At 37.3% G+C, this 26,999-nt stretch overlaps 1 protein-coding gene across 2 annotated transcripts in view; it reads left to right on the forward strand.

The window, feature by feature from the left end:
* The first annotated feature begins 1,209 nt into the window (after positions 1–1,209).
* LOC146316542 (ethanolamine kinase 2) overlaps positions 1,210–26,999 on the forward strand; it is a 39,469-nt gene continuing 13,679 nt past the window's right edge. The window contains exons 1-6 of one of the 2 annotated variants that reach the window (XM_084734165.1): positions 1,210–1,626; positions 6,024–6,286; positions 9,655–9,807; positions 20,280–20,428; positions 20,945–21,028; positions 22,508–22,668. In XM_084734165.1, coding sequence (XP_084590291.1) covers positions 1,486–1,626; positions 6,024–6,286; positions 9,655–9,807; positions 20,280–20,428; positions 20,945–21,028; positions 22,508–22,668 — 951 coding nt within the window. In that variant the 5' untranslated portion in view covers positions 1,210–1,485. The remainder of the gene's footprint in view (positions 1,627–6,023; positions 6,287–9,654; positions 9,808–20,279; positions 20,429–20,944; positions 21,029–22,507; positions 22,669–26,999) is intronic. The other variant, XM_084734164.1, reaches the window with a different exon arrangement.

Below are 26,999 nucleotides of genomic sequence, written 5' to 3' on the forward strand. Positions count from 1 at the left end.
CGTCTTTGTGGCTGGCAGCGCAGACTGATATCTGTTTGAATGGGTTACAGACATCCATTTATGAAAAGGTAATTAAATGCAGATCTTTATTTTGTGGAGCATTTGGGGTTTTTTTTAGTTGTAATTTCAAGTACAGTGGAAAAAAACTTTTCATTTTCAGTGCATTTTTAGTCTTTATTTTATATTATAAAAGTTCTATTTCCAGCAAATACATAGTTAAAGTTCACCTCCGGACATTTTCTCCATTTTCTGCTGTGATAAATATTTTGTTTAACGTGGTTTTCCCACATAGAAGTTTAAAAAGAAACTGAAAACGGGTTGAAAGCACAACAAGACTTCACCACTGTTAGGTTGATCAATGAAAGAGCTGCATGCATCAATATGGCTAGCATTAGCGTTAAGGTATACTCACATTACTGGGGACATGGCTACAAAATCGCCAGACGTGACCAGCTACACTGTGGTAGAGTCGCCAGTAAGGCACTACTTAGCGCTCATTGACATGGATGAGCTTTTACATGTAGAGTCAACGAACATGGATCATCAAACTGAATATTTTTGTTGATGTCGCAGTAAGAAAAATGGTTGATTCACATGCAACTGCTATATTTGAGTGCTGACAAACGTTTAGGTCAACTCAACTTTTGATTTGTAGCACCTCACACCCAACATTTGTCACTGCATGTTGTTATTTTCTGGCTTCATGTTGTTGGTTATTGTGGATTGTGGATGGTCTCGTTTGCTTATGTAGGTCATATAGTTGGGACTGTTTCATAACCAATTAAAAACATCTTGTAGTAGCTTTAACAAAATTTCCTTATTTCTTTTAATAGAAAACATATTTTGGTCGCCTTTACATTTCCCTCAAATCATGCTGTTGCAAATAAGTTGTATATAAACATAATTTCCAGGTGACAGGGCCGAGGTCGGACATTTTACGGGATGTAAGTAAGAATAACATACTATTTAATGTAGGGGATCTTTTTAGTGAGTAAACAGAAGTAAAAGTCTGGTTTACTGAAACAAAACTTGCATCATCATGCTTCATGAAACAGCTTCAAAATCAACATTTGTGTCTCATGTTGACTTTTCTCATTAAATTCTGTTTAACGCGACACGTGCCTGCAGCAGAGCTCCAACCACCTGTGGTTAATATATAAACTGTGCAGCAGTGGGGATGAAGATGCCCACAGGAACATTGGCCCCTGATAAGCAAGCTGGACTGCTGAGTCACTGGACACACATGTGGACAGTTTCAATGGCTTGTAAATATCACTGATGGCTCTCAAATAGTTCTGACAAAGCAGATCTCAGAGCACTGTTGCGAATCATTCAGACATTTCTGTCTACCTCATTTAAGTTTGTTTTGTGGCTGTTTGGATGATGTTTTGATAAACTGGTGGGTCTGGACTTAATAGAACAGAGCAGGACTGCTGGACCGAGTTTTTTTTTTGTAGGTAAAATCTCTCTGAAACTTTGCTGAAAATGGACAGTGGGTCCGCTGGTGCTGGGAATCAGCTTCTTCATGTGAACGTCCATATTGATGAGCTGGAACCTCGTAGAGGAATCCTGGAACTCCTCAGAACACTCCGGCCTCTTTGGAAGACACAGGACATTCAAATGAAGGCAAGTAAATTATTACATTTACACAGGCACTAATTATCCATTAGAATTTAAACCATATTCTGAATTTGATACAGTAAACATATTCTAAATTTAGCATTTTCAGATAAAGACATATGGCATATGCCGGTATAATTCAGGTTTTGGGAGCATTCTTTATTTCTGGTCAGGAAATGAACCACCTACTTTTTAACTTAACAAGAAAAATTTGGATTTCAGCAGGTTTTTTGGATGTAATAATGCAGTGCAGACCTTTGCCAACAGCACAGTCAAACAAATCTACCACTGGTGGAAAACTTAATATAAACTTAATATTAGTGGAATATTCATTTTTGATAGTAAATATTATGTCTTTCAGTATAAGAGCATCTTCCATCAGACAACTAACGATTGGAAAATGTGTGGATGGGAACAGGAAAGTTTGACCAACCTCTAACCGACACTATTATAACCTGCGCTCATCTGCTATTTCCCTTAGTGTGAATGCATATTAAATGAGCGTAGGTATACAGGTTTTATTGCGAGCTGGTAAAAAATTAAAAAGGTGTTAAGATGAGTACTCCAAACTGGAGCAAGTTTTTACACATAGACAGACAGATTTAAGACAGATTTAAAACCTGAATCAGTTACCCCAGACTATTTTTTAAATCAGAACAAATTTCTTCTATAGACTGGTTGTAGTTTGACATTCAGTTTAAGGGAAGAGTCACCTGATTGATAGACCTTTTACACAGCAGCCATTTTGACATGAATAACAGGTAAATACAGGTGTTATCAATGGTGCTAATTAAGGTTCTGCTCCATTCAGGTCAGACAGTGTCAGGGTGCTGCTATTGTGCATGTTGGCTCACTGGAAAGACTCAGCAACACTAATTAAATTGAATCTTAATTAGAATCATTGGCAACAACTGTGTTTATTCTATTCCATATCAAGATGGCTGCCATGAAAAAAATCTATTGGCCGAACGATCAAAAATCTGACTGTTAGATGATCAGTTGCAGATTTTTTTGGCAACCTGAGCAGTTCTGCACAGTCTGATTGGGAGTCTGGCTGCTGCCAAAAGAACAGGTATAAATTGTAGTGAGCTTGTTTTAGTTAATAGAGTAGTATTTTACATGTTGAGGCTAAAACTGTAATCTTGACTGAGGCTGCTGTGATATAAAACTCAACTTTGCTGCAGAACAGACACCATATTCTTCATCCTCCAATCACTGCTGTTTAAATAAACTTTCTAAGAATTATCATTGGAAAAACTGACTTGCCATTTGTTGATTATATTCAGAGTGATGTGGACATCATGGCCTGTTAACTGACCTGTGAAACACATGAAATTAAAGCTCACATAATGTTAAAATGTTACACAAAAATCAAATGTCTCATCCTCTGTACATATAGTTCTGTATAAAAGACCTTGAACTAACAAAGCCAGCATAAAAAAAACGACCAAGGTAACTGGACAACAAAAGGAGACTTCTTCTTTTTTTTTTTTTTTTTTTTTACATTTTTTATAACCCTGGGAACAGATGTGTAACGTTGTCAGAGCATCTGTTCAGAACAGGACAATCCCGTTCTGGTCCCATGTGCAAACACAAGGTCCAATCTTTCAGAGAAATAGGGTTTATGTTTGTTAGGTGACAGCACATTGGGTGGGTGACCTCTCAATCTACACCAGGTCCTGTAATGTACACAAAGGAGTACAAGGGAAGAGAAACTTCAGCCCCTCAGATTCCAACATTCCCTTTAATGATGTATTGTGTTCATCTGTTTGAAATATACAGACTGTATAGCAGAAGGACAGATGTGACTGTTACACCTGTGCTTTTGACTCTTTATGTGTGGGAGTTCTTCATTTAAAATACTTTATGTTGTATGTTGTATTTCACCTTTGTATTTTTGTAATAGTCTTGTTTTTATGTCTTTCTGTGATACACTCTGTAATATTGTGATTACAAAAGAAACGATAGATAAAACTCAAGGTGATGCAAGCTGAGACAACTTTCATGCTTCATAAACCCTTGAAGAGGAATCAAAAACAGAAGAATAAAATAAATGGAGAGATTATTATTATTAATTATTAATTATAATCCATCACCAAGAGACATAAATGAAAATTTAAGAGGTAAGCCCGAAACAAAACAAAACAAAACTGGTTTTGCTCCCACAGTTTTCACAAGTTGAAGTAAAAAATCTAAGACAGTGGACACAAAAGGTTTATTTCTCTCAAATATTGAGCACTAATTTGTTAAATCTGCATCAGTGAGTCCTGTACTTTACCAACATAATTCATTTACTGTGATCAGTCCAAGACACACCTGTGCACACCACTTATCCTATTGTCCACCTGCTGTAACTTGTCAGATGTACATGGATGAGAACTGTCATGTATTTACCTGCTAAAACTAGAGGAAGTATTGGCTCCAATGGCCAATATTTCTGATTGATTAACTAACTCGTGTTTACACCTCAACATCAGCTAAACTGTACGTTTTTTTTAAGTCTACAAATAGAAATCCAGACCCACATGTTACAGTTACAGGGAGAAGTATCTAGGCATAGGAATAGATTCACCACTTACATTCAAAACAGAGACCTCAAATGTCCTAATGGCTCTTTCTTTACACATGAACAGCTGTCTTGCCAGCTGGAGACGTACAGGTAGAAAGACTTGGTACAAGCAGGCTTTAAAAACATTGGATTAAGTCAAATTCATAACAACATTGTAAATTTTAGCTAAATATGTTGTGGAAACAGGGAAAACATGATCAAATTTGCAGGAATCTAAATGCATCTATCAGATCTTAACAAATTCTTTTAAAACTTTAGTTTTTAAAAATGATACTTTGAAGTGCACAGAACAAGTCTTAGATCTTTTACTTCGGCTTATGTAAAAATTGGATCAAAACATTTTCTTTTTAGTCTCATTGTATTTTAATTAATTCTTTTATGTGAAGCACCTTGACATTGACATTTTAATTTTTTTCAACAATATTGTGTGTGTAAATGTGTCTTCTTTTCTTTGTAAATTGTATATGAAGCCCTCAAGCTCTCAACTTGCAAACCTTGAGTTTGAGCTATTGTTTCACTTGTCAAATAAAATATTATGAAGTGCATCACGTGTATATTCAAATCAGAGACAAAAGGAATATGAGAATAATGTCAGTGGAAAGTATCTGTGTTGCCCTCCATCCACTATATAAATACTTGATCAGATGTCAAGGTGGGCATGTTTGTTCACTTTCCATCTAGATGAAAAATTGTGGGTCAATCTGAAGCTCAGAGAATACCTCAGGGACTGTGGCAGAGAATGAGAGAGTCTGAGAAACCACTGAATGACAACAAATGTCTGATGAAGCCTTTGCAGACAAACAGCGGTCACTGTGGGATTGTTGTGTACACACACAGAGCAGGTCAGGCTGCGCTGCAAGTGTGATCGCTAACGTCAACACATTCAGGCTGCAGCTCCTGTACAGCTTGACATCTATTAACATATCTGTCATTTACCTGCTGTGGCATCAACTGTGCCTTGGTGTACCTGTCTGTATTTTCTGCATGCCAGTTTAACTTTACTGGTTTTTGTTTCAGTTGAGAGGAAGGATTAAAATATTGCATCATTACATGCTTTAGTTTGTCCTTCAGGTTCAGAACAAAATGAAATATATTTTTTCGTTTCTTTACATGTCAGTTTATTGTATTGTTTTTTAAAGTGAGATATTAAGTAGTATTGAGTATAATAATAATAATAATAATAATAATAATAATAATAATAATAATACACGATACTGTGATTTTTGCCATTTTTTAGATCATAATACTTCCACTACTGCTGATCCTTCATATTCTGCACATTGTGTTGCCATATTAACGTCTGCGAGGATCTTTACGTATTTGAGAAATTCTGGATTTAATGTGTACTGATGCAAAATACACACGTGTTTCCTCCAGTTTCTACACAACTGCTTGTAAATGATCTCTCTGTTTGTATAGTTTACTTTTGCACAATACTGTGTCTTTAATGGAAGGTCCAGCTCGGTAAAAAATTTGAGAGAAATGAGCCATAACAGTGGTAAATTAGCAGCCTGTAAAATGATCTACCAAAAGTTGTAATCCAGACTTCTAAAACCAAACATATTGCATCTGTTGGCTGCATTTATTTACCTACCCGGAGTGTAACCATGTTTAGTGTGATTTGTCCAAGATTGTTATGGATAAACAGTAACTCAGACTGAGGTTTTGGAGAGTGACCCATTAAACTTACACCATACTTACAGAATACGGATACAGCTGCCTGATTATACAAATTAGAATGATGGAGCATGCTGTAATTGTATTGTCCACATACCATAAACAATCAGTAAGTAATTTTCTGTGTTCATTTCCTTTTTCTTTCCATTGCTTCCAGACGTTCACAGAAGGAATCACAAACCAGCTGATCGGCTGCTACGTGGGCTCTCTGCAGGATCCTGGCTGCGTTCTGGTGCGACTGTACGGCAGAAAGACGGAGCTCTTTGTGAACAGGGACCGGGAGGTGGAGATGTTCCAGGTCTTCCACGCCCACGGGTGTGGTCCACAGATCTACTGCAGCTTCCAGAACGGCATCTGCTACGAGTTTGTTCGAGGAACAGTGCTGGATGATGAGCTGCTCCACCAGCCCTCCATCTACAGGTCTCTGCCAGAACAGCTTTCAAACATTTATTCATTTCTTTTATTTGAATGTGCTGAGCATGTGTGTGTCCTTTTTAGAGAATGTCCTGGTCCTGTGTATCTGGTTCTCACAGATACACATAGTGCACCGCTGGAAACTGACCTGTTCAAGCATCAATATGATGACCAGAGTCCAGTGTAGCAATCTGGACATAAAAGGGGAAAAAAGTTGATATAAAGTTTACAAATCATGCTCACATTGAAGACTTTTAAAAAACTATATGAGACCCACCAAGTTTTCCACCTGGCGGGAATCATGTGACTGCTTGAATATTTTTGTTTGGTGACAACATTTCTCACAAATGTGTACTAGGCTACTAGGTGCTTTAGAGTAACTATATACATGTAACAAGTTACATGTAATTTAATTACAAAATAAATGTAATACATATAATTACTGAGAAAAAAAGCAATTAAATTATAGTTAACAGTTGAGTCGAGTGTAGCAATTTGGTCAGTGAAGGGGGAAAGAGTTCACATAAAGGTTAACATTCATTGTGAAAGAGCTGAACCTGAAACAAGTGGTGCTCATTATTCAAGACTTTAAAAAACTGTATGAAACCCACCACAAGTTTTCCTTAGAAAATTGCAGTTTTTATTGATGTTGTTAAAATAATTAGACATTAAAGACATTTTAAAATTCATCAATACTCTATATTGTTTAAAATATTTCTCAGTTAGGCAAAAACATTGCATCCCCATTTTTCATCATCTATTATTTTTTTCACAAGTCAATACTGTTGGTCGTCCTTTATGTCTGTCTTTGGGTTTTTAACCACTGAAAAGTAGAACTTGTGAATAAACCTTGTAACAACATTGGAAACTCAAACTAAATATCATATCATTGTTCTAACATCAATTTTAGGGTTTCCTGGCAGAAGGCTTTTCTTTTTCAATTAAATTTATTATTATTATTATGAGTAGTAGTAGTAGCAGTAGTAGTATTTAGACAACATGGTCGTTAACGTCGCTGTTTTCTACATCAAATAGCTTTTCAGTAGTGAAGCTACTTTAGTTATCAAATAACGCGGTAGCGTCCACAGAGGCTACATTTCCCCACGCATTTCCAAACCTTAAATGCGTCTCATCCATCTGACGTCACGTACCTGCCCTCCTGCTGATGGTCGCCATAGACTGTGTAGAAAAAACATGGCCGCGAATCATCGCAGCGGGGCGGGGTGGACCGCGCGCAGCAGGAGACGGTGGCAGAGACGTGTAAGTGTCGTGAATCTCCATGGCCAAGCCTTAACAAGTTCATGTTACTTATCGAGTCCTCACAGAACAGTTACACGTTCCGGTCTTTACTGTGCAACCCCAAAAGGAAGCTGCTGTCAACATCCAAGACGTCCAACACAAATTTAAGGACACGCATTCAGGTATTTCCCGAAGTTAACACAACAATCGCTAGCTAAGCTAATCATCACAACTCAGTCAGCAAACACCAACAGCTAACATGGCGCTAGCTAGCAACATGTCCTTTGGCAGCAAAAGAATAAAACTGTGTGACATCATTCATACCTGCTTTAACTTGAGTGAGTTAAGAGTGGAGCAGGTTTCCAATGCAACATAAAATTTAATTTATTGCTGTACCTATCACACACTGCAGGTTTTATATTTGAATTGCCAACACCACAGAATCAGCAGTATTTTGGGAAAAGGACACTATTTATATGTATTTGTTTATTATTATTAAGTATTTAATTCTTTAATAAAATATTGACCTCTAATGGAAAAAAGCCTTTTCCAGTTTATATAATAAATGGTGTGCTATATTCATGTTTTTGTATTAAGGTAGCAGGATACTTTACATCAATTTTATTCTGACAATTTAGATCAGCGAAGACACTTTTAGATGAGAGCAGACAATAAACTGAATACCAACATACAGCACGGAGACGAAGAATGACAGACAGTGTTTGGACAGGTCATCATGAGTTACAATAATGCAGCACAGTGACCAATGTTTCATGGAGGACATGAGTGGCTGTCTGTCACTATAACCTGATTCCAGTCTGTATAAACCACAGACTTGTGCAGTAACATCAGGATCATGATCAAGTTTTTATATCACGTCAGCACTTCACAAATACACTCCCCCTCCCTCCTCCCTGCTGCCTTTCTCTCCTCGTTCTCAGTTGTGATTCGTCAGAGTGGAGTAAAATATTTAAAAGTACACGAATCAGACTTGGAGTAAAGAATCGCACAGAGCAACATTGTGACTCATGATCATAAGAAGTTTTTATACCACATCGATTCCTTTTACCTAGTTTTAGGTGGAGCTACAGCTCTGTCAACACTTGCTCCTCACGTTCATGCTTTTTTCATTGCATTTAGCTTTCCCCAAACGTGTACTGCAGCTGCAGAAAAAAGCTTTGTTCGTCACTGGACCTTCAAAATTGAAACAAGGTCAGAGTGGGAGTGTCAAGGCAGTTTGATGCGCTTCAAGTTGCTTTTAGTGCACATGCTACCATTTAAAACAAAAGGTGTACTTCAAAATGCAAACATTAGGCACTTTAGTGCTTTTAAGAAACAAAATTTGCCAAATGCACTATAGAAATCATGTTCATTACCTGTGGATGTAATGATTAAACATAACATTGTAGAATCTGCTGAAATTTAATACATTAGAACATAATATATCAGTTACCACAGGCTTGATGTACGCCACATTTAGTGTGAAGGCTGGTCATTCAATGCTGTCAGTATCACAGAAAATATAATAGTCAAATAATGCTGATGGCTGTTATTTCCAGTCCATTCTGTGGTCAAACTGTATAAATTCAAGAGGTTTATTGAGAGTAATGCGCAACCTTGAACGTTTGTTTTTTAAGAAAACAGTCATGCAGGTGTGTGAGTTTGCGTGTATTTATGTTGAGCATTTCAATTGTGCTGATGCAGGTGTTTTTTTAATAAATTATTTCAGTTGAGTCGTGTTTCATGTTGAGCAATGTTGTTTAGTCATGCCCCCGCTTTCATTCATCATCCTCGTGATAACAGGCCTGCATCATTATTCTCTCTGCAGGACAGTAGGACACAACACAGCCAGCCAAGGCTGAACAGCCAGGGCCACGATAGCCATCAATCACCTTGCTCTGCCTGATACCCTCTGTGGGGAATACCCAGAAAACTTTATGTCACCACTAAGATGCCTTGAGAACGAGCACTCAAGTAGTCAAAAGGTCACGAATGCAACAAGGCCCATTTTTTGAAAAGAAGAACAAGATAAGAGCGCTAAATGGAAAGGGAGTTGTGTTTCTACTCTGATAATGGTTGTTTGTGCAATAACAGCGTCAGCCAGGCTCATCTGAGAAAATGTTTTCTCTCCGCAGATTGATCGCAGCAGAGATGGGGAGAATCCACTCTATTCAGCCAAAATGTGGTCTGCCTGTTGAACCTCTGCTCTGGACAAAAATGTCCCACTTTCTCACACTGGTGAAGAGCGGCATCAACAGCAGCCCAGCTGAGAAGTGCTGCACACAAAGGTACAACTCTTCACAAAATGATCTCCATGTATTTGTTTTTTAGATATCATACAATAGTCATCTGACGCATTTAATATTCACAATGCAACCACAGCCCTGCACAGCTGACCACTGAGCTACAGCACCAGAACAACTGCTTGCGTTGCTCAAGAGCACTTCAACAGTAACCTTTCTAAACCAATGTGTATCTTGCAAGCTCAGATTTTTTCTATAGAATTAAGTCTGGAGAATCAATTTGTTTGTGACTTGTTGGGGTCAATCACTGGTGTTTGCTTGGCTAAGTGATGTTTAGGTGATGACATGACTTACACCCTCACATGTTTTAGTGTCATGCATATAAAATGGAGAGAAAATGGCTTTGCAACTGTACGCCCTATTTATTGCCTCAGATTTATTGACACTATTTGGATTGGTTGTCAATAGAATGGTGGCGCCAGTGAAGCTAAAGTTAGCAGGCTAGCTAAAGATGATCTGTCTTATATTTTGACTACAACAGTTGACATTTCAGTCAGCAGATGGTTGCCAAACTAGAATGAAAGTCTCCCTTTGTTTACCTCTGAAATCAATAACTCCGAAGAGTTTGGGCAGTATCTTCTGCCTGGTTGCTATTTTCTCACCCAGCACCTTCGTTGTGCAAGTAGGAAATGTATTTGCGCTCAGCTGTGCACCCATTATTGTACATAGATGAGTCTTAAATTGAGGTGTGGTCAGGAACATTGCTATCTTGAGGCAGAAAAAGCAATTGCACCATTGGCTGACAAAAAACCTGATCTAAAGTCAATAGTGCAGTATTTTCTTGCTATTTAAACAATGCATTATGCAGACAGTAATGTTCCATCATAGTCAGCTTTACAACACACGCACATTGTCCTTCTAGAGCACAATCTACAAACCATGCCTTACAGATCATCTATAAAAAACCCTGGAATTTGATCATTTTAGGGGCTAGGCCTCTTGGTCTTTGGTGTAGTCAATTTTCTGAGGGCAGAAAGGCCAAATGCTGGGGCAACAATGCCATCAAATAAAAGAATGATTCCAATGAAGTCCATGGAAATAATGTAATGAACTTAACTCAAGGTTTAAGGAGGACTATTTTTATTCATTTTTTCCTAATTTGTTAACACTACAGGCACACTGAAAGTCAGTCAGAGGTCAATTTATGTAAAACATGCTAAATAGAGTGCAATATATAATAAATTAGAATAAGTTAGGATCTTAAAATAATGACAAACTTAAATAATAAAGAGAAATTCTTTTGACATAATGAATCACTAATTTGGGAAAGTTTCTTATTATAATGACTTATAGGACCATTTTTTTTCATCATATTGGCAGCAATTGGCTTCCACAGAGAGAGAGAGTGCATTCAGCAGTGCAATGGAGAGGAGATGAGCATATAAAACACGGATCTAGCAGAGTGTCCAGTCTGCAGTGTAAACCACATACTTGTAGAGTAACATCAGGCTTCAAGATCAAAGAAAGTTTATATCACATCGACACTTGTCCATTTTCACAAGCTCTCTTTCTTGCGTATGTCCTGAGCACTCTGTTTCTCACCGCCTTCTGTCACAGTTAAATAGCCTGGTTATCCAGCAGGTCACATCAGGCTTGAAATGTAACCCACCACTAGTTATGTGTGCAGCATTTCACTTGTTGTCCAATCTGAATCTCACCAAAAGACACTGGTGTCTAAAAATGCTATTGACAGGAAAAACAGAGGGGAAAATGTCAAAATTAGCTGGGACAGTGCAGGGGGAGCATCACCGTGGCTTCAGGGAGTGTAAGGCTAAACTGAGGGGGCATGGTGGACACGGCCATTGTGACTGCCATGAAATTCCAGCCCTGGTCAGAGTCATTATCTGCCCCGTTATCATTGGAAAATGTAAGGTAGCCGTGCAAGGCGCAGCAACAGTAACTAAGGGGCCAACAATATTAATGAATGGTGGATTGTCTTGTCTGATGTAAGGAAAGTTCAAATGAATGTATACGTGAGAGAAGAGAGCTGTCAGTTATCTACTCTAATGGAAATTACATCCCTTTTAAACAAATACCCATTGAGCTGGTGCTGGGAGGCAGCTCAGTGGTAGATTTTTGCCGTCATCCCTTTGATAGAAACCAGCAACATTTTCCACATCTTTATCTTTTCAGCAGCAGCACCTCCACTGATGCCTTATCATTTGCTCACATGCAAATGTATGTTTCTCAAACACGCCAAGAGTGTACAGTCAGTGTTCGAATTGCATGGGCACAGTTGCCTCTCCAACAATGTGGATGGCCACCCATTGCTGTGAGCTGCCATTGGTCAGTGGGTTGAGGCGGGGGAGTGGCCTGCGTGGCAATGACATTGCATTATCTCTGACAGGGGTCATGGGGTGGGAGGTGAGAGGGTCCTTCTAGACACTACAAAGAAACAGAGCTCAGCCACAAGCTTCCTGCAGAGCTCTCCCTTATCGGTCAAACGTTCAACCTTGTTTACGTTTGCTGTGGAGGGGTCGGAAGTCCACACAAACTGAAGCTGGAATGCTCTGAGTCTGTGAGTCGCTTTAGAACAACTGCACTTTCTTTACTTTGAGTTTTATCACGTGGGCAAAGTGTTTGGCACTGGAGTTGGTCATCAATTAAGAAAGGGACGGTGGAGGAGACAGTCTTTAATGATAAGACGTTTTAGCTTCCTTACAGATGTGAGAGAAAACAAGTGTGACTCAAGTTCTTTGTCATCAGGAAGAAAAGACCCAGGCAACTGTTCTAATTTTAAATTACTATTTTGTTGTTTGTCTACAACTTCATCATAAATCCATTTTAGAGCACTTGTGTAACAAAGGCCAGTCACAGATATTTTATTTTCTGCTGTGATCCCAGAGGAAAATCTGCAGAACCGAGTAACGTTCTTTTGCATTATTTGAGATTTGAGATTGTTTCTAGCACAAATGACACAGACTAATATTCTGATGTTTCTCTAATCTTTATATGTGAAATTATAAAGAGTTTTACCTCTTTGGGCATTCTTTGGTGGAACTGCTAACAACATTGTGACCTATGCAATGATGGGGTCACAGCAAAATATTCTGTAACACTTTACAGGTACTCAATTTAATGGTAAGTAAGCCGTAATTAGAAAGTAACATTTGAAATTTCTATGAAATTACCCCCAAATTTCCATACATTTTCCAAAGATCAGACCAGTTGTGATATGTACTTAACACAGAGACCTCGCTTATATCTAATATTCATGTCAGGACAGGGATGAATCGTAACTGTTTACCTTATTTGTGACTTCTGTGAAACCTGTATGTAACTGACTTGCTACAGCTTAACTTCCAACTAAATTCTGTCTAACTTCCGCTTATTGTACCTGTTTAACTTCCAACTAATTTCTGTCTAACTTTTGCTGTTTGTACCTGTTTAAATTCCGACTAATTTCTAATTTCTGCTGATCATACCTGTGTAACTTCCAACTAATTTCTGTCTACCTTCTGCTGATTGTACCTGTTTAATTTCAAATGAAATTCTGTCTACATTCTGCTGATCATACCTGTTTAACTTCTACCCATAGCTTCTGTTTAACTTCTGCTGAGCTGTTGTGGGATGGGCCCCCTCAGGGTTCCTGTGTCGCCTTGTCTTGACTTGTTTCGCTGTGTTAACCTGCTCACTGTTCAGTATCCTTTATTTAATGCAATATTGTCCAGTGGGTTTGAACTGTAATGACAATTAAAATTGGCACAAATTGCACTGGTGCTTTAAAGTTCGGCTTCTATGTTTGTTTTTTGTTAGTTCTTTAATTACCATGTTGTTTACATAACAGCACAATTTATTTATTTATTTAGTTAGTTAATTTTTAATTAAATTATTTATTTATTTGTTTTGTGCCCCACTCTTTTGTTTGCTTCTGTTTATGATGGTGGTTGTTATTTATTATTATAATTCACATTGGCAGTGTGCTATGTACTGTTGAACATTCTAAAAACAAAATAAACAAATAAATAAATAATTAAATAAATAACCCTTCTGCAGAGCCGGCCACTGAACTGAAAGTGAGTTGTTGCAGCTTAATTTCCAATTAGTTTCTGCAGGCCAGTAACTGGTCCGAACAATAGAAACTCTAACAACAACAACAACAACAACAACAACAACAACAACAACAACAACAACAAGCCAGATAATGAAAAGTGAATTACCTATTTATTGTTAAATTGGCAACCTGTAAATGAAGCTTTGCCAAATATTCTTCAGTTTCACACAACAAATAGATTGGGACCATTTAACTAGAATTATGTTACATATTTTGTTGTTTACTTGGATTATCCAAAATCTTTCCAACAATTTTAAAACCCAGAGAAATGTGTGTTTTTTTTATTCAAAGTAATGGTGCATTTCATTTAGTCAACTGTCAATGGCTTTATATCAACTTAATCCCCTCTAGTTGCTATAATTTCACGAGGGAAAACACAGGAAACACTAAATGACACATGAGAGAATGAGGAATATAATTGGTGGACTATCTGGCTCGCCAATCTCATGTTTTATATTGAGTACATTGCTAACTTGTGATGGCGCACTATAATCCATTGCTGGTTGCTGCACTTTCCACCTCTATGATGTTTTGGTGTGAGTTGCAGGGTTTTGGAGATATCAGCCACAGAGATGTCCGCTTTCTCTCCAATATAATGGAACTAAATGGCACATGGCTTGTGGCGCACAAAGCGCCAAAAATATATATATTTACAAAATTCAACAGCAATCTTTCTGTCTTGAAATTATGACCTGGTTACTCAAGATAATCCACAGACCTTGTTGTGAGCACTATCATTCACAGAAATAAGTGTGCATCTACTTATGAAGAAGAGGCTCAGCATGGGATGTAAACGTTAATTGCGTCCTCCTCGACTGTGCTGTAACATTTGCACCACTGAGCCAGTTACCGCAGTGATACAGGTGTAGTTTTGTAGAAGGAAAATAGTTCCTACATGAACAACAAGGTCTGTGAATTAGATTGAGTAACTGGTTCATGATTTCTGCAAAATGACATTGCTATGGAGTTTTTCAAATATGTTTTTTGGCACTTTGATCACCACAAGACAAGTGCCATTTTGTTCCACCATATTTGAGAGGAGGCAGACTTCTCTATGGCCGTTATCTCCCAAACTCAGCACAGGAAAACCCTGCCTCTCCCTTTAAATTACCTCAAGCAAGCTGAAAGTTGTTTAGTCTAATTTTTGAATTTGACATTTCTTTCATCTCCAACAGTTACATGAACTTTTCATTTGTTCAACCAACATAAAATTATGCAGAAATGGATATTGCCTGTGGAAGACAAGGCATCAAGAGTAAAATGGAGCACAAAGAACTAGTGATTTACTATTTCAGATCCATTGTTCAATGAGTTTTATTATATTAACCAACAATGTTTAAAGGTTGATGTCTGTTCTCAAGTTAACATTTTTTAAAATCAGGTTTACTCTGAACAGAGTCACATTTTGTTATATAACTCTCAGTGCAATGTGTCATATTGTACTGTTATGTTATTTAATATATAATGTGATACCAAAAGTGCTGCATGTATGGATGAATTAGGATTTTACACACTGTAATATGCATCCACAGACGGAGACTGCACTGCATTAATAAGCCCAATAGATGGTGCTATATTGTGAGACATTTGTGTGACTGACTGAGGGACCCGTCACAGTCCACTGCCGCTGGAACACAGACATACAGAACAAGTCAGAATGATCAGGAAAAGATTGATAATTTGGATATTTATAATAATAAAGTGATGGAAGAAATGCATAGTTTATGAGATTTGAGATTTCAGTTGAGATTAAAGAAGTTAATTTATGGTTAAAACTCATGTCTGTGGTGTGTGTGTCTGTTTGCATATTCATCACTGCTCTCTTGAGTGTATGTGACACACACACACACACACACATACACACACACACAGAAGCAGAGTCAGAGAAGACTAAAGAATAAAAAAAGAAAGCAAAAGGGATTTTAAACAGGCATCAGAGAAACTTTTGTACTTGAGAATGTATAAGTGCTGGTATGAATGTGATCTTCAGAGGAAATGCTAAAAGAAAGGCAGAGAGGGAGCAGGAAGAGGCTGCACCTGCAGAGGAGGTCTTCAGCTCTCAAGCCACCCGCTGTGCAAAGAGAGAGATACAGAGACAGAGAAGAAGGAGAAGAAGAAGAGGAGAGACAGAGAGAGGGAGCGAAAGAGGCTGCAGCAGCTGCGAGGTTCGGAGAGAGAGTGAGCACAGTCAAAGTCAGAGACGGCAGAGAAAAGAGAAGAGAGAAAAGCGATGGAAAGCCAGAGTGCAACGTCTTCTTCTCCAAAAGGCCCCCTGCTACGTCTCCCGTTTGCACTCCCATGAATCGCATAAAACTGCAAAAAGAGAAGCAAAAAAAGAGAGAAAGAAAAAAATCAGCAGTGCTCGGCTGGTGTTTGAAATCATATGTAAATAAGGCACATTGATAATGAAGCGCCAGAGGAGGAAATTCCACTAATTACCTTACAGAGACTTGACTGGGAGCAGGAGGCGAATGTACTTGACGCACTGTTTCTCATGAAAAGGACAGAAAAGGGAGAGGAAAAGATCTGATGGCAAGACGACAGGTTTCCATTTAAAGTCAATGGAAGTCTTTCATTTAGCTTTTGACTCCAAGTAATTGTGGGTTTCTATGATAAAGTCAGTTTGTTAAGTTAAAGAAATGGATGGGCTGAAAAGGAATCAGGGTGATTCACCATTCAACTGTGTTTTAATTCATATTAGAGAGGAGATAGATAAATTATGCATGTCAGAGGGGGTCGAGTTGAAATAACAGAAAGATTTCATAGGCTAGTGGATGTGAATCAAACACTGACAGATATATTTTAGGCCTTACAGTTTCTGAAAATCCAATTTGGAATTCAATTTTACAGTATTTGCACAATTTAAGTCGACATTGGAGGCAAAATTAGTCTCTTCTTCAGTTACTTTATTAAAAATATCCAAACTTAAGCAGGAAACAGCTATTTTAAAAGAGAGTATCACCCATTCTTGACTACTGGGACAAATCATGTCCTCCCAAAAAACTTTTGAAATTATTACTACTAACACTTAAAGGATTTTTACATGTGAAATATATGTAATTTATGAAATGATTTGGTTTGCTTTAATTTTTAAAATTTCTAAACTTGCTCTGTGCCACAAAACACCCTCGGCCCAGACGAGAATTCACAACTTCAAACAATTTAAAAATATGTTAAAAGCCTTTAAAATATAAAACTAACAATACCCACTGATCACAACTGATTATAGATCTAAAAATATGATATTAAGATCCTCTTTGCTTTCATGTATATGGCTTTCCATCAACCCTGTCAGATTTTTACAAAAACATGGTTTAATCAGGCATTAAAAGGATCAGCTATACCCTGAAGACCCCTGTCTCACTTCTTGGTTTAAAAAATAGATGGGAATACTGCCGAAGCACTGGTAAACACAACTAAACAAAACTAAATAAGGACTGTGGTTTAAAAGTGTGTATTAGCATAAAGAGAACTCTGAGCAACTTAAAAAATAAAACAGGTGCTCACCACAACTATGCTGTGAAATGAAGTGAAACATCTGTGTAGACAGAGGTGACATAACTCTCTGTTCTCTTTAATAATTGAATAATGTGCTTCAAAATATTATTATTATTTTTTATTATTTTTTTTATTTAATTAAAAAAAAAAAAAGTTAGTGTCCAGATGGGCCACCAAAAAGTCAAAATGTCCGGACACGCCCCTGTATGTACCAACCCATAGTCATATTTAAGTTTTTCTGTTATTAAATATATGTTCAAAAGGATTCATAAAATGTGTTTACAGCAAATGTGTGTTCTTTCTGTTATAAATGATTTTGTGTCTGACAGTTGTCAAAATTCAGCCACAAAATGCTGCATAATAAAAAGAATAATCATTAGGAAGTTGGTCTGTTAGACAATAGTATGACCTTTTAAAATGTATTTTCTTAGTATAACTGAAGATCAAAAATCAACCCCCCCTAAAAATAGAGTTTTATTTCCCAGTTCTCAGGAATATAGGTGATATATATTTTGGCATTCTTGATTGAAGGAAAGTTTAGATTTCATTGTGCTTTTCTTCAGTCGGTCCTTCCTTGAAAATAATAAACACAAATGACTTGTCTTGGCGAGGATGTGTAGGAGGAGAACCTCTGTGTCACGACTATAAACAAGGCTCCTCTCCTCTGCTTTTATTGTGTGTCCCTAATAGGCCTCACTAAATTATGTCTACAAGTGTGTATAATACTGGAGCGTCTGTTTGTTCTCCTTCGAATGAATAGGTAGTGTTTAAATTACACTGTTTAAATTAGCCTCTTATCGTGGCCCGACGACTGAAAGGGAAAAATTAATTAGGAGACGGATGCTTGCACAGCATTTCTCCCAGGTGCATTTTGCACTGACGTCAAGGACATTAGTGCCTTCTTTGATAGATGGAGCAATCAACCAAGTGAAAACAAGGCATCTAACCTCTCAACGAAGCTCGCCGAGCTGCTTCAGTTTACAAACATGTTGCTCCTGGAAGAAAAGTTGGTCTTCCATATCTGCATTCTTTCAGCAAAACTTCACACTCTCCAACAATGGTGTCATAAAAGTCCTGTTTTCTTGTCATTTATACAAGTTTTATTCAGATTTTTTCCCCTTCCTGTTCTATACACACACATTCTTTGTATAATTCTGTCTTTGTCCAGTGTTCAAAACTGCAGCAACCTATGGGGATTTCCGAAGGACAATATTTTAAGACTACTAACACAGTGTTTTATGATCAGAAAAGAAGAGAATAACTTTAAGGTCATTGCACACTCCAAAGAAAGGAGCATAATATGGGTGTTGCACAATTACAAAATTGTCATGGCCTTGTTTGGTTAGGAATAAACACAAAGGTGGAATTGGATAATTGGAACATCTGTGCAAGTTCAGTATATTCACTCAAGGGTGCAGCTGGAATGTAGACATCTTTCTCAGTGTTCAGTAAATATAAGTGTGCTGATAGTCACACAGGTCCCAGACAGACACTCAGTGTCAATGTTTGGCACTCTATGGTTGGCTCTTGGGTAAAAGTCCAAGAATTGCAAGAAGTCTGTGTTTTTCCATGGTTGACAACCCTCTGAAACATCATTTACAGTCTACAATGGGACACTTACTCTGCTGAAACCCAGACAAATAAAATACTTTAGGGGTGAACAAGTCTTAAAGGCAGGTGAGTCACCATGTGTAAGAGGAAATTCAGGGCTAATTGAGCCCTAAAAAGAACATTTGCAAAAAAACATAATAGTACTACTGTACAATGAGGGATACTTACTGTGTTTAAAATGTTGTTTGTTATTAATTAAGGGGGACCCCTCCCATGCCCATATTTCTAAAGACTATTCATGCCCAGTGATGGACTTCAACATATATTTACTCAAGTACTGTGCTTACAGAATTTTCCCTTTTCTTTTCTCTACTTGAGGGCATCTGTTTTGAGCTACTTTGTGCTTCCAATCTACATTTAAGAGCAAAATACTGTATGTTTTACTCCACTACATGTGTCAGCAATAATTACTGGTTACTCTGAAACAGAATACTATGATAAGCTTATATGATATGATGGACTATTATAGATACAACTACTCAATAGTATATGATTATTATAGTAGTATACTAGGTATAAAGTTTAAATTAGCATAACATAAAAATGTTACTTCCTCAGTAATGCATCAACAATAATAGCAAAAAAGGCTTAAATGAGTAAATCCAGATTTAAAATTAGCAGAGCTCTGCTGAGAATGAAAACATAATTTCATTGCATCAGTTGCTAACTAGCTAAAAAGTTAACAAAGCATTACATTGTTTGACAGCTTGGTAAAAAATTAACAAAATGTTATATTGCTTTCAAGCTAGCTAACAAATAGTTAGCCTGGTTAGCCGACTCACTATGACTCAGCAGAGAAGCTGTAATAGGAACTTGATTATTTTGCTCAGTTCATCTAAAAAAAGCAGCCATTTAGAGGTTAAACCTCCTCCTTTTGGTGCAACAGAATTACATTTAATCTAGGATTAGAGTCAAAACTAAACTGGGGTTGAAATTTGATTTTTCTTCATTTTGATCTAGTTAGGTGCAACTTAATTAAAAGTTAAACCATAATTTAACTGGGTTCAAAAATTAATCCTTGTTGGTGCAACACAACCTTAATCACAAACATGGTGTGTGATGAAGACAAAGGCTCCTTTATCCTTTTGTTTTCCTACACTAATTATCTCACTTTGTGGCTTTTGGCATGAAGTGTCACACACCTTAAGTGAATCTTGGAGGGGTTGTTAAAGTTTGGCTGCCAGTGTGCCTGATTTCCTTGTAAAGCTTTGAATCAAAGACTACCCTCTCAACAATTTTGCCTTCTCCATTACAAAAAAAAATGCAATTTCAGTTGTTTTACCGTCTCTTGCAGTCCTGGAGTTCAACAAGAGGTGCCCAGCGTTGAGACTTTGTCAGCTGAAATGGAGTCATTGAAGAGACACCTCTCGCAGATTGACTCGCCAACTGTCCTCTGCCACAATGACCTTCTGACAAAAAACATCATCTACAACCACAAAGAGGGTGAGGAATACGGGGAAACATGGTTGATAGAATACTAAAAGAAGCTGGTTTCTAATTATTTTCACATGGACATGCAGCGGAGTCAATGAAGCCAACTGAATACCTTTCAGAATAAAAGACTTTCTTATGCTCTTTAGCTGTAGCTCTGTGATTGAAGAGTTAAAATGGATGAATGTTACTCTTTTCATCATTTTGAAATAATGCAGCTCATAGAGTCTTCATACATGCTCCTTTTATTCTACACACACAAGCAAACCTTTCCACTACTGCAAAAGTGTTCCTACTTTATTAAATATCTTACCTGATTTGTAGTATTCCTTTATTATGATTTTATTTTTCATTCTCCTATTTTCACAAGGATGTCCAGGGTGACTCTCAGTCAAAAGAGACTCCTTGCTCCTTTGACTCCGACAAGGTTCTGCACTTCCAATAAAAGGATGGAGAGTTTTACGCCCGCACCCAAGATATATGTGTCAAGTTGTCGTGGTAACCATTTCCCTCTTTCTCCTCCACCAGGAATGGTGAAATTCATTGACTACGAGTACGCCGATTACAACTACCAGGCTTTTGATATTGGCAATCACTTCAATGAATTTGCTGGTAGGTATGTGATGCTTGGATGAAAACAAGTTCAATTTGCCTCCAAACCTCCTCCACGGACAGAACATATAAGATGGCCTAATGTGGGATATCGAGTTGTGTATACAGTATGTGACATGCAGAATCATTGTCCAGTTTGTGCCATCTCTTTGACTATGATGTAATTTATCTTTCTGCCATTATGCACCATGAAACTCTGTCCTTCTTCTGAAGCGGCTAAGACAAATTGCTATATTCAATCTGTATTCTGCGTGCTGATAAAAGCAGCTTTGATGTGCCAGCTGTGTCACAGCAGAGCCTGACAGGGTTAATTTGAACATTTGTGGAACAATCATCAATTTAACACTTTCAGATAGTTTTCAAGAACCGTAACGTGTCAGCTTTCATGTCAAAACTTGCCAGCTACAATACAAGTGATTGTACATGAAATAATGTCTAAAACATTATAATATAGCTTTGTTTGTGTAAACTGGATCCAGCCATGATCATGATTAGAAATGCAACTGTAGCAGTATGACAATGTGCTCATTTATGTTTTCAGGCGCTGCAAATGATATCCAACTAAAGAAAACATCTGAAGAGCCAGCAGTTAGAGCTGAAATACAGAGAGTGCGATGAAGACGATTATTACGTTATTGCTATTTTTAAACCAAGTAATTGTGTGCTGAAGTGAATGTGCTGTCATCCAGTTTTCATACTTCTCTGTTCTCTAACTAATGTATACATTTGTTATGCATGTTTACTGATGGAGACAACTGACGGGGCCACACTTTTTTTACAGTACACTTATAGGTTGTAACAAGCCTTTGTATCAAATTAGACAAAACTAGAAATAACATTAGATACAGCGATACCCTGATTAGACACCATACACCCAACAGTACACTAAAAAGACATAATAAGCAGTAAGCCAACCTCGTATCAAATTATACAAAAAATAGAAATAATATGCTCTTTATCAGACATTGGACCCTTCATTGGACCCTTATTAGACTTTATTAGGGTGCAATTAGTAATGTGTCTCTAATTACCCTCTTATAAAATCTAACAAAGGTCTAACTGGGGAATAATACACTCTGTTGTAAGTCTTATAAAGGGTCTAATACCGTCTTAATTGAGAACTTATTTCCACTTTTTGTCTAATTTGATACAAAGTACAACTTGTTATGTCTGATTAGACTAACACTGGGTGTATATCTAATTAGGGTACAGTGCATTGGTTTGCTCACTTATAAAGAACTGATTATACCTATTTTTTGTCTAATTTAATACAAAATACAGCTTTATTACATCTTATTAAAGTATTGTAAAATAAATTGCAACCATAATTTGATTAATTTGTGAGGAACTGGTTTGTTGTCTGAAGACTTGAGTTGACGTTGAGCTCTGTGGAAAAACTGAAAAACTCTAAGCTAGTTCAGGCATTGTGTTGAATTTTGATACTGACAGTACTACTTATATGTGTATTTTGCCTTCAAGGTGTGAACGATGTTGACTACAGCCTGTACCCGAGCTGCGAGCTGCAGAGGGACTGGCTGACAGCCTATCTGGAGAGCTACAAGCACAGCTCAGGACGTGAGGTCACCGTTACAGAGGCAGAAGTTACACAGCTCTACGTTCAAGTCTGCAAATTTTCACTGGTGGGTAGAAGTCCGCTCTCTCCGACTTTGTTGAAATGTTGAAATATGTCATTATGTAGTGCTTCAACACTTTGGAAAGACTTTGCAAAGTGACAAATCTCTCAACAGCTATTTCCTTTTTTTAAGCTCTGCTCTTGGAGGGACTCAAATATCTCAATATTATGAGATTAGTGTGTGCATTTCAACAATATCCATATGTGTGCAGACGTCTGAAATGACAGGGCGGCAACACCTCCCCATCACATTTTAACAATTTACTTTTCCAGCTCCCAGAAAGAAAAAAAAAAACCTCCCCAAAGAAAACCAGAGCCGCTCCACAGCTGACCCACCACTGTTCAAAGTTTGATGGACTCCATCTGAGCTGATTAGAAACTGCCGCAGGGAAAAATGAAAGACAGCAGCCAAAATTATTTTTCTTATGACCACAATTTTCATTCTTTGGTGGCTCAAGTGGTCCAGGGCTATCTGTCTAAAAGTGCTTTCATAGCTCAACACAATATGCAGAATTGTCCCTCCAATTTTGGGGTTGGTGTGAATGTCTCTTGAAATAGCCCAGAAATGATGAGGAGGCATATTACTTTTTAAAATAACTTGCACCGCGGCCAAAAAAACAGAGGGGGAGAAGTGAGAGGAGGGAAACGAAATAAAGCCAGAGATGGAGGGAGAGAAGCGATAACATCATGTTGATTGAAATCAGATTTTCTATGACAAACCAAGGAGGACTCTTGACTCGAGGGAAGTGGGAGAAATTGATCACTGACGCTTAAACAAGCCAAGTTTCCAGCTCGCCTCGTTTTGACAGCTGTGTGTCGAATGAGGGATATTGAGCCGGTTAATCGAGAAAATCACAGGGTCTATTTTTTCATAATTTCATGGAATTTAGCTGATTTCAAAGTATTTATAAATAGCAGCATTTGCCCATTAAATGTTGTGTTTTTGTACAGTACTTGACTGGATTAAATTTTATCCTCAAAACATTCCATTATTGTTTAGCTTTGTCACATGTAAAAGTCTCACAGCAGCACAGATACAAAAGGACAGGAAAAAAAGACAGTAGATAAGCAAAAGAAAAACAAAAACTAGCCAATAGCATAAAAAGAATAAAGATTAAAACAATATTAATACTACTGTGAGAACATGGTTCATAATGTGCATAGTAAAGTGTAATTTTAAACAGTGCAAACAGAGCAATAGACAATATGCATGAATAAAAATGAATGCATGAAATCTGCAATACCTGGGGAAAAATATAAAAAAGCAGCACAAACAAAGTCGACACAGCTATTATTATAAAATGTGAAATATATTTGAAAAATGGTGCAAAACCATGGCATGTGTGGCATGAAAAAAACAGTGCTAACAGTGATAAACTTTACAATAAGTCTACACTTATAAATGATTTATAAATGGTTTATAATTGACTTATCCATTATGTTCTAAACACCTTAAAGGAACATGAATAAGCTGTTACAACATAGATAAATAAAATGTGTTGGTTGCCAAATAGTGACCCCACATTTATCTGCCCTGTTAAGCCTCAGCCGTCATCACTCACTTTGTCTTCTCCATCAGGATTTTAGAAATACGGTGGTCAGGGCATGAGTCCTCGAACATTTTGAAGACTATATTATAATTTTATGCCTTTTAATGTATTTTGCGAGTAACAATAAATTATGAAATAGCGTCAGTGCCACCACATAGATGAAAGTTGTACTGTAGCCAGACTAAGAATTTGGTGGATTCTACACTCAGCAAAAATGTTGTGTTTAGGACGAAAGAGGTGCTGGAAAATTACAGTTTCTACTAAAGGTGCCAATCACTAGACAGACACCTATCTATGATATGTGCCACATTTCCTGTCCACAAAGTTTCTGGTGCACGAAGGTGCAGTATCAGAGAGGAAAGAAGATTAGGAAATTTTCTTCTTTCAGTGACACGGAAGAATCAGCTGTATTGTTTACGTTGACATTTTCAGCATGCACCATTTTACATTTCACAATAAGGCTCCCTTTAATAGTAGTAGAAAGTCGAAACTGGATTTTGCCAAATAGTGAGTGCACATCAGTTTATAGTCTTTGCAATCTAATTTATAACCTGATTATAAACAATTTCTAAATAATTTATAAGGGTTGTGGTACCCCAATGTCTAGTACTTCTCTTTTCTCATTATGGCATCTTTTAAGCAAAATGCCAATGTCATTCCACCTTCTAAAATGTGATTTTTGCTGGTTGTCTGTGATAGTAATTTAACTGCCTTTTGGTTTTGCCTGTGAAAATAAGCAATGTGAAGACATCACCTTGGTTTCTGGGAAATTTTGATGAGAATTTTTCACTATTCTCTGACATTTTGTAGATCAAACAATTAATTAAGAAAATTATTGCCAGATATTTTGCTGTGTTCATTAGAGAGAGACGGGCACAAATGCATCAAAACATATCTTGTTACAAATTGCAAATTCTTGCTTTTCAAATGTATTTAAATAAAATCAAAAATGGGAGGCTGTGAATTCAGGGGTGGGTGGTTTCAGTCCATCAACGCTAGAAAAGCAGCCGTATAGTTTGCCTGGGCAAGCAGCTAATTTACATTTATTTTTAAGTGGTGACCTCTAGTGGTCGGAGTAATTATGATAGGAGCAGTATATAGAGCGAGAAAGCCTGCATAAGAAGGGAGGGCTAAAACACAGGACTTTCACCTGGGAGACCGTGGTTAGTGTCCTGTGTGAAAGCAAAAGGGAATGCTGACTTATTCAAAGTCTTAAATAAGTGTCATTCTTATGAAACGGTTTATAGCTAGTAAAGAAATTTGCCAGTTTTAGATTGTGTTTTATGTGTTTGCTAATTGCTCCTTTCTTTCATTGTATTTTGTCATTCAGTCAGTGTCATCATTTTTTGATTATATATGTTTATCCATGCTTTTATCTGAACGAAAATTTACACCAAATACCGAAGCAGCTTTTTTCTTCCAGCTCCTTGTCATGAGGAACACAAATAAAACGCGTTGCAGGACCCCACAGAACATGTCACGTGATTCACTTACATTTAGCCCTTGACAGCAGTTTAAGACTGTGATTGGGCTAATTGTTTTTAACATTTTTTTTTGTACAGTTATGTATTTTAAGTATTTACAATACAAACATGCAAGTTCTTTGAGTATTTTATCATAAATAAGATCTGATATTTTTCCTGCTCTGCAGAATACAAATTCAAGATGAAGGAGTAATATTTTGCAATTGTCTGTGGAAAAATGAGCACAGCAGCATGTTAATATATATATGCCCCCTCATCCCCCAGACTCAGGGAAGCTCAGGCAGGCTGCAAGAACGCTGAGCGCAAGACGAGCACAGTGTCTTAAACTGTAATTTGAACAGCAGTTTCTAACTGTCAGTTCTGTGTCAATGTAAAGGTAATCCCCTTATCCAGAAAATAAAATCCCACTGCTCTGAAAATACACACTCTAGAGTTGAAGTTCAGAGGCTGCCTGCCTTACTTTCTGAAAAACTCATTAACATTTTGCTCATTTTAACCGTTATAAATGCCTTCTAGAAGATTAATAGTGATTTTCAGTGACTCTTATTGAGACATTTGCTCATTTGGTGAACATTCAGTATTAAGTTTAAGTATTAATTAAAGTGAAACGGGCAAAGAAAAGCAGTTATTTGGAATAGAAATTTCAGTGGGGGGCGCTGTGGCTGTAGCCTTGTTGTCAGACGCAAGTATTTTAACATAGCATGTTTCCTTGATGTTTGATGACATATCATATTAATATTTATAATTTATAACAGTAAGTTTATTACAGATCTCTCCTTTAAATATGTTTAATTGAAATATACTGTCCACCTCTGCTGTCAGAATAGACACAGTGAAAACTGAATAAACAATTTCTTTGACCATTCACTTGCACAGTACAGATTTTACTAAAATTGTAAAATTGTTTCAGATCACATCTGGTAAAACCAGATGATATAGTTTGGAAAATTTCCAAAACTGCAATAATTATCAATTCATTCTGATGCATTTTAATACCTCTGTGGATTTATTTTGTATTCCCTTTTTTATGAATTCGATTAGATGCAATTTATCCTTTTATATCACTCCCGTATTGTCGGGTAATTGCTTGGAATAATCAACCCTACATTGATTTCACACTATAGTTAAGTCTCAGTAGATGAGAATACAGATGAATAGTAAAAACTCAGGAACCAATGAAACCCGTGTGCACTTAAGGAAGCTGTGTAGCTCCGCTGTGTGGCACCGACAAAGCCTGGCCTGCTGCCAAAGCTCTGCGGCGTGAAGCTGCCTCCTCCGAATCATAATCCCTGGCAAACTGTGCC

Source organism: Lutjanus erythropterus, chromosome 13, assembly GCF_056507025.1.
Source record: "Lutjanus erythropterus isolate fLutEry1 chromosome 13, fLutEry1.hap2, whole genome shotgun sequence".
Classification (NCBI taxonomy): domain Eukaryota; kingdom Metazoa; phylum Chordata; class Actinopteri; order Lutjaniformes; family Lutjanidae; genus Lutjanus; species Lutjanus erythropterus.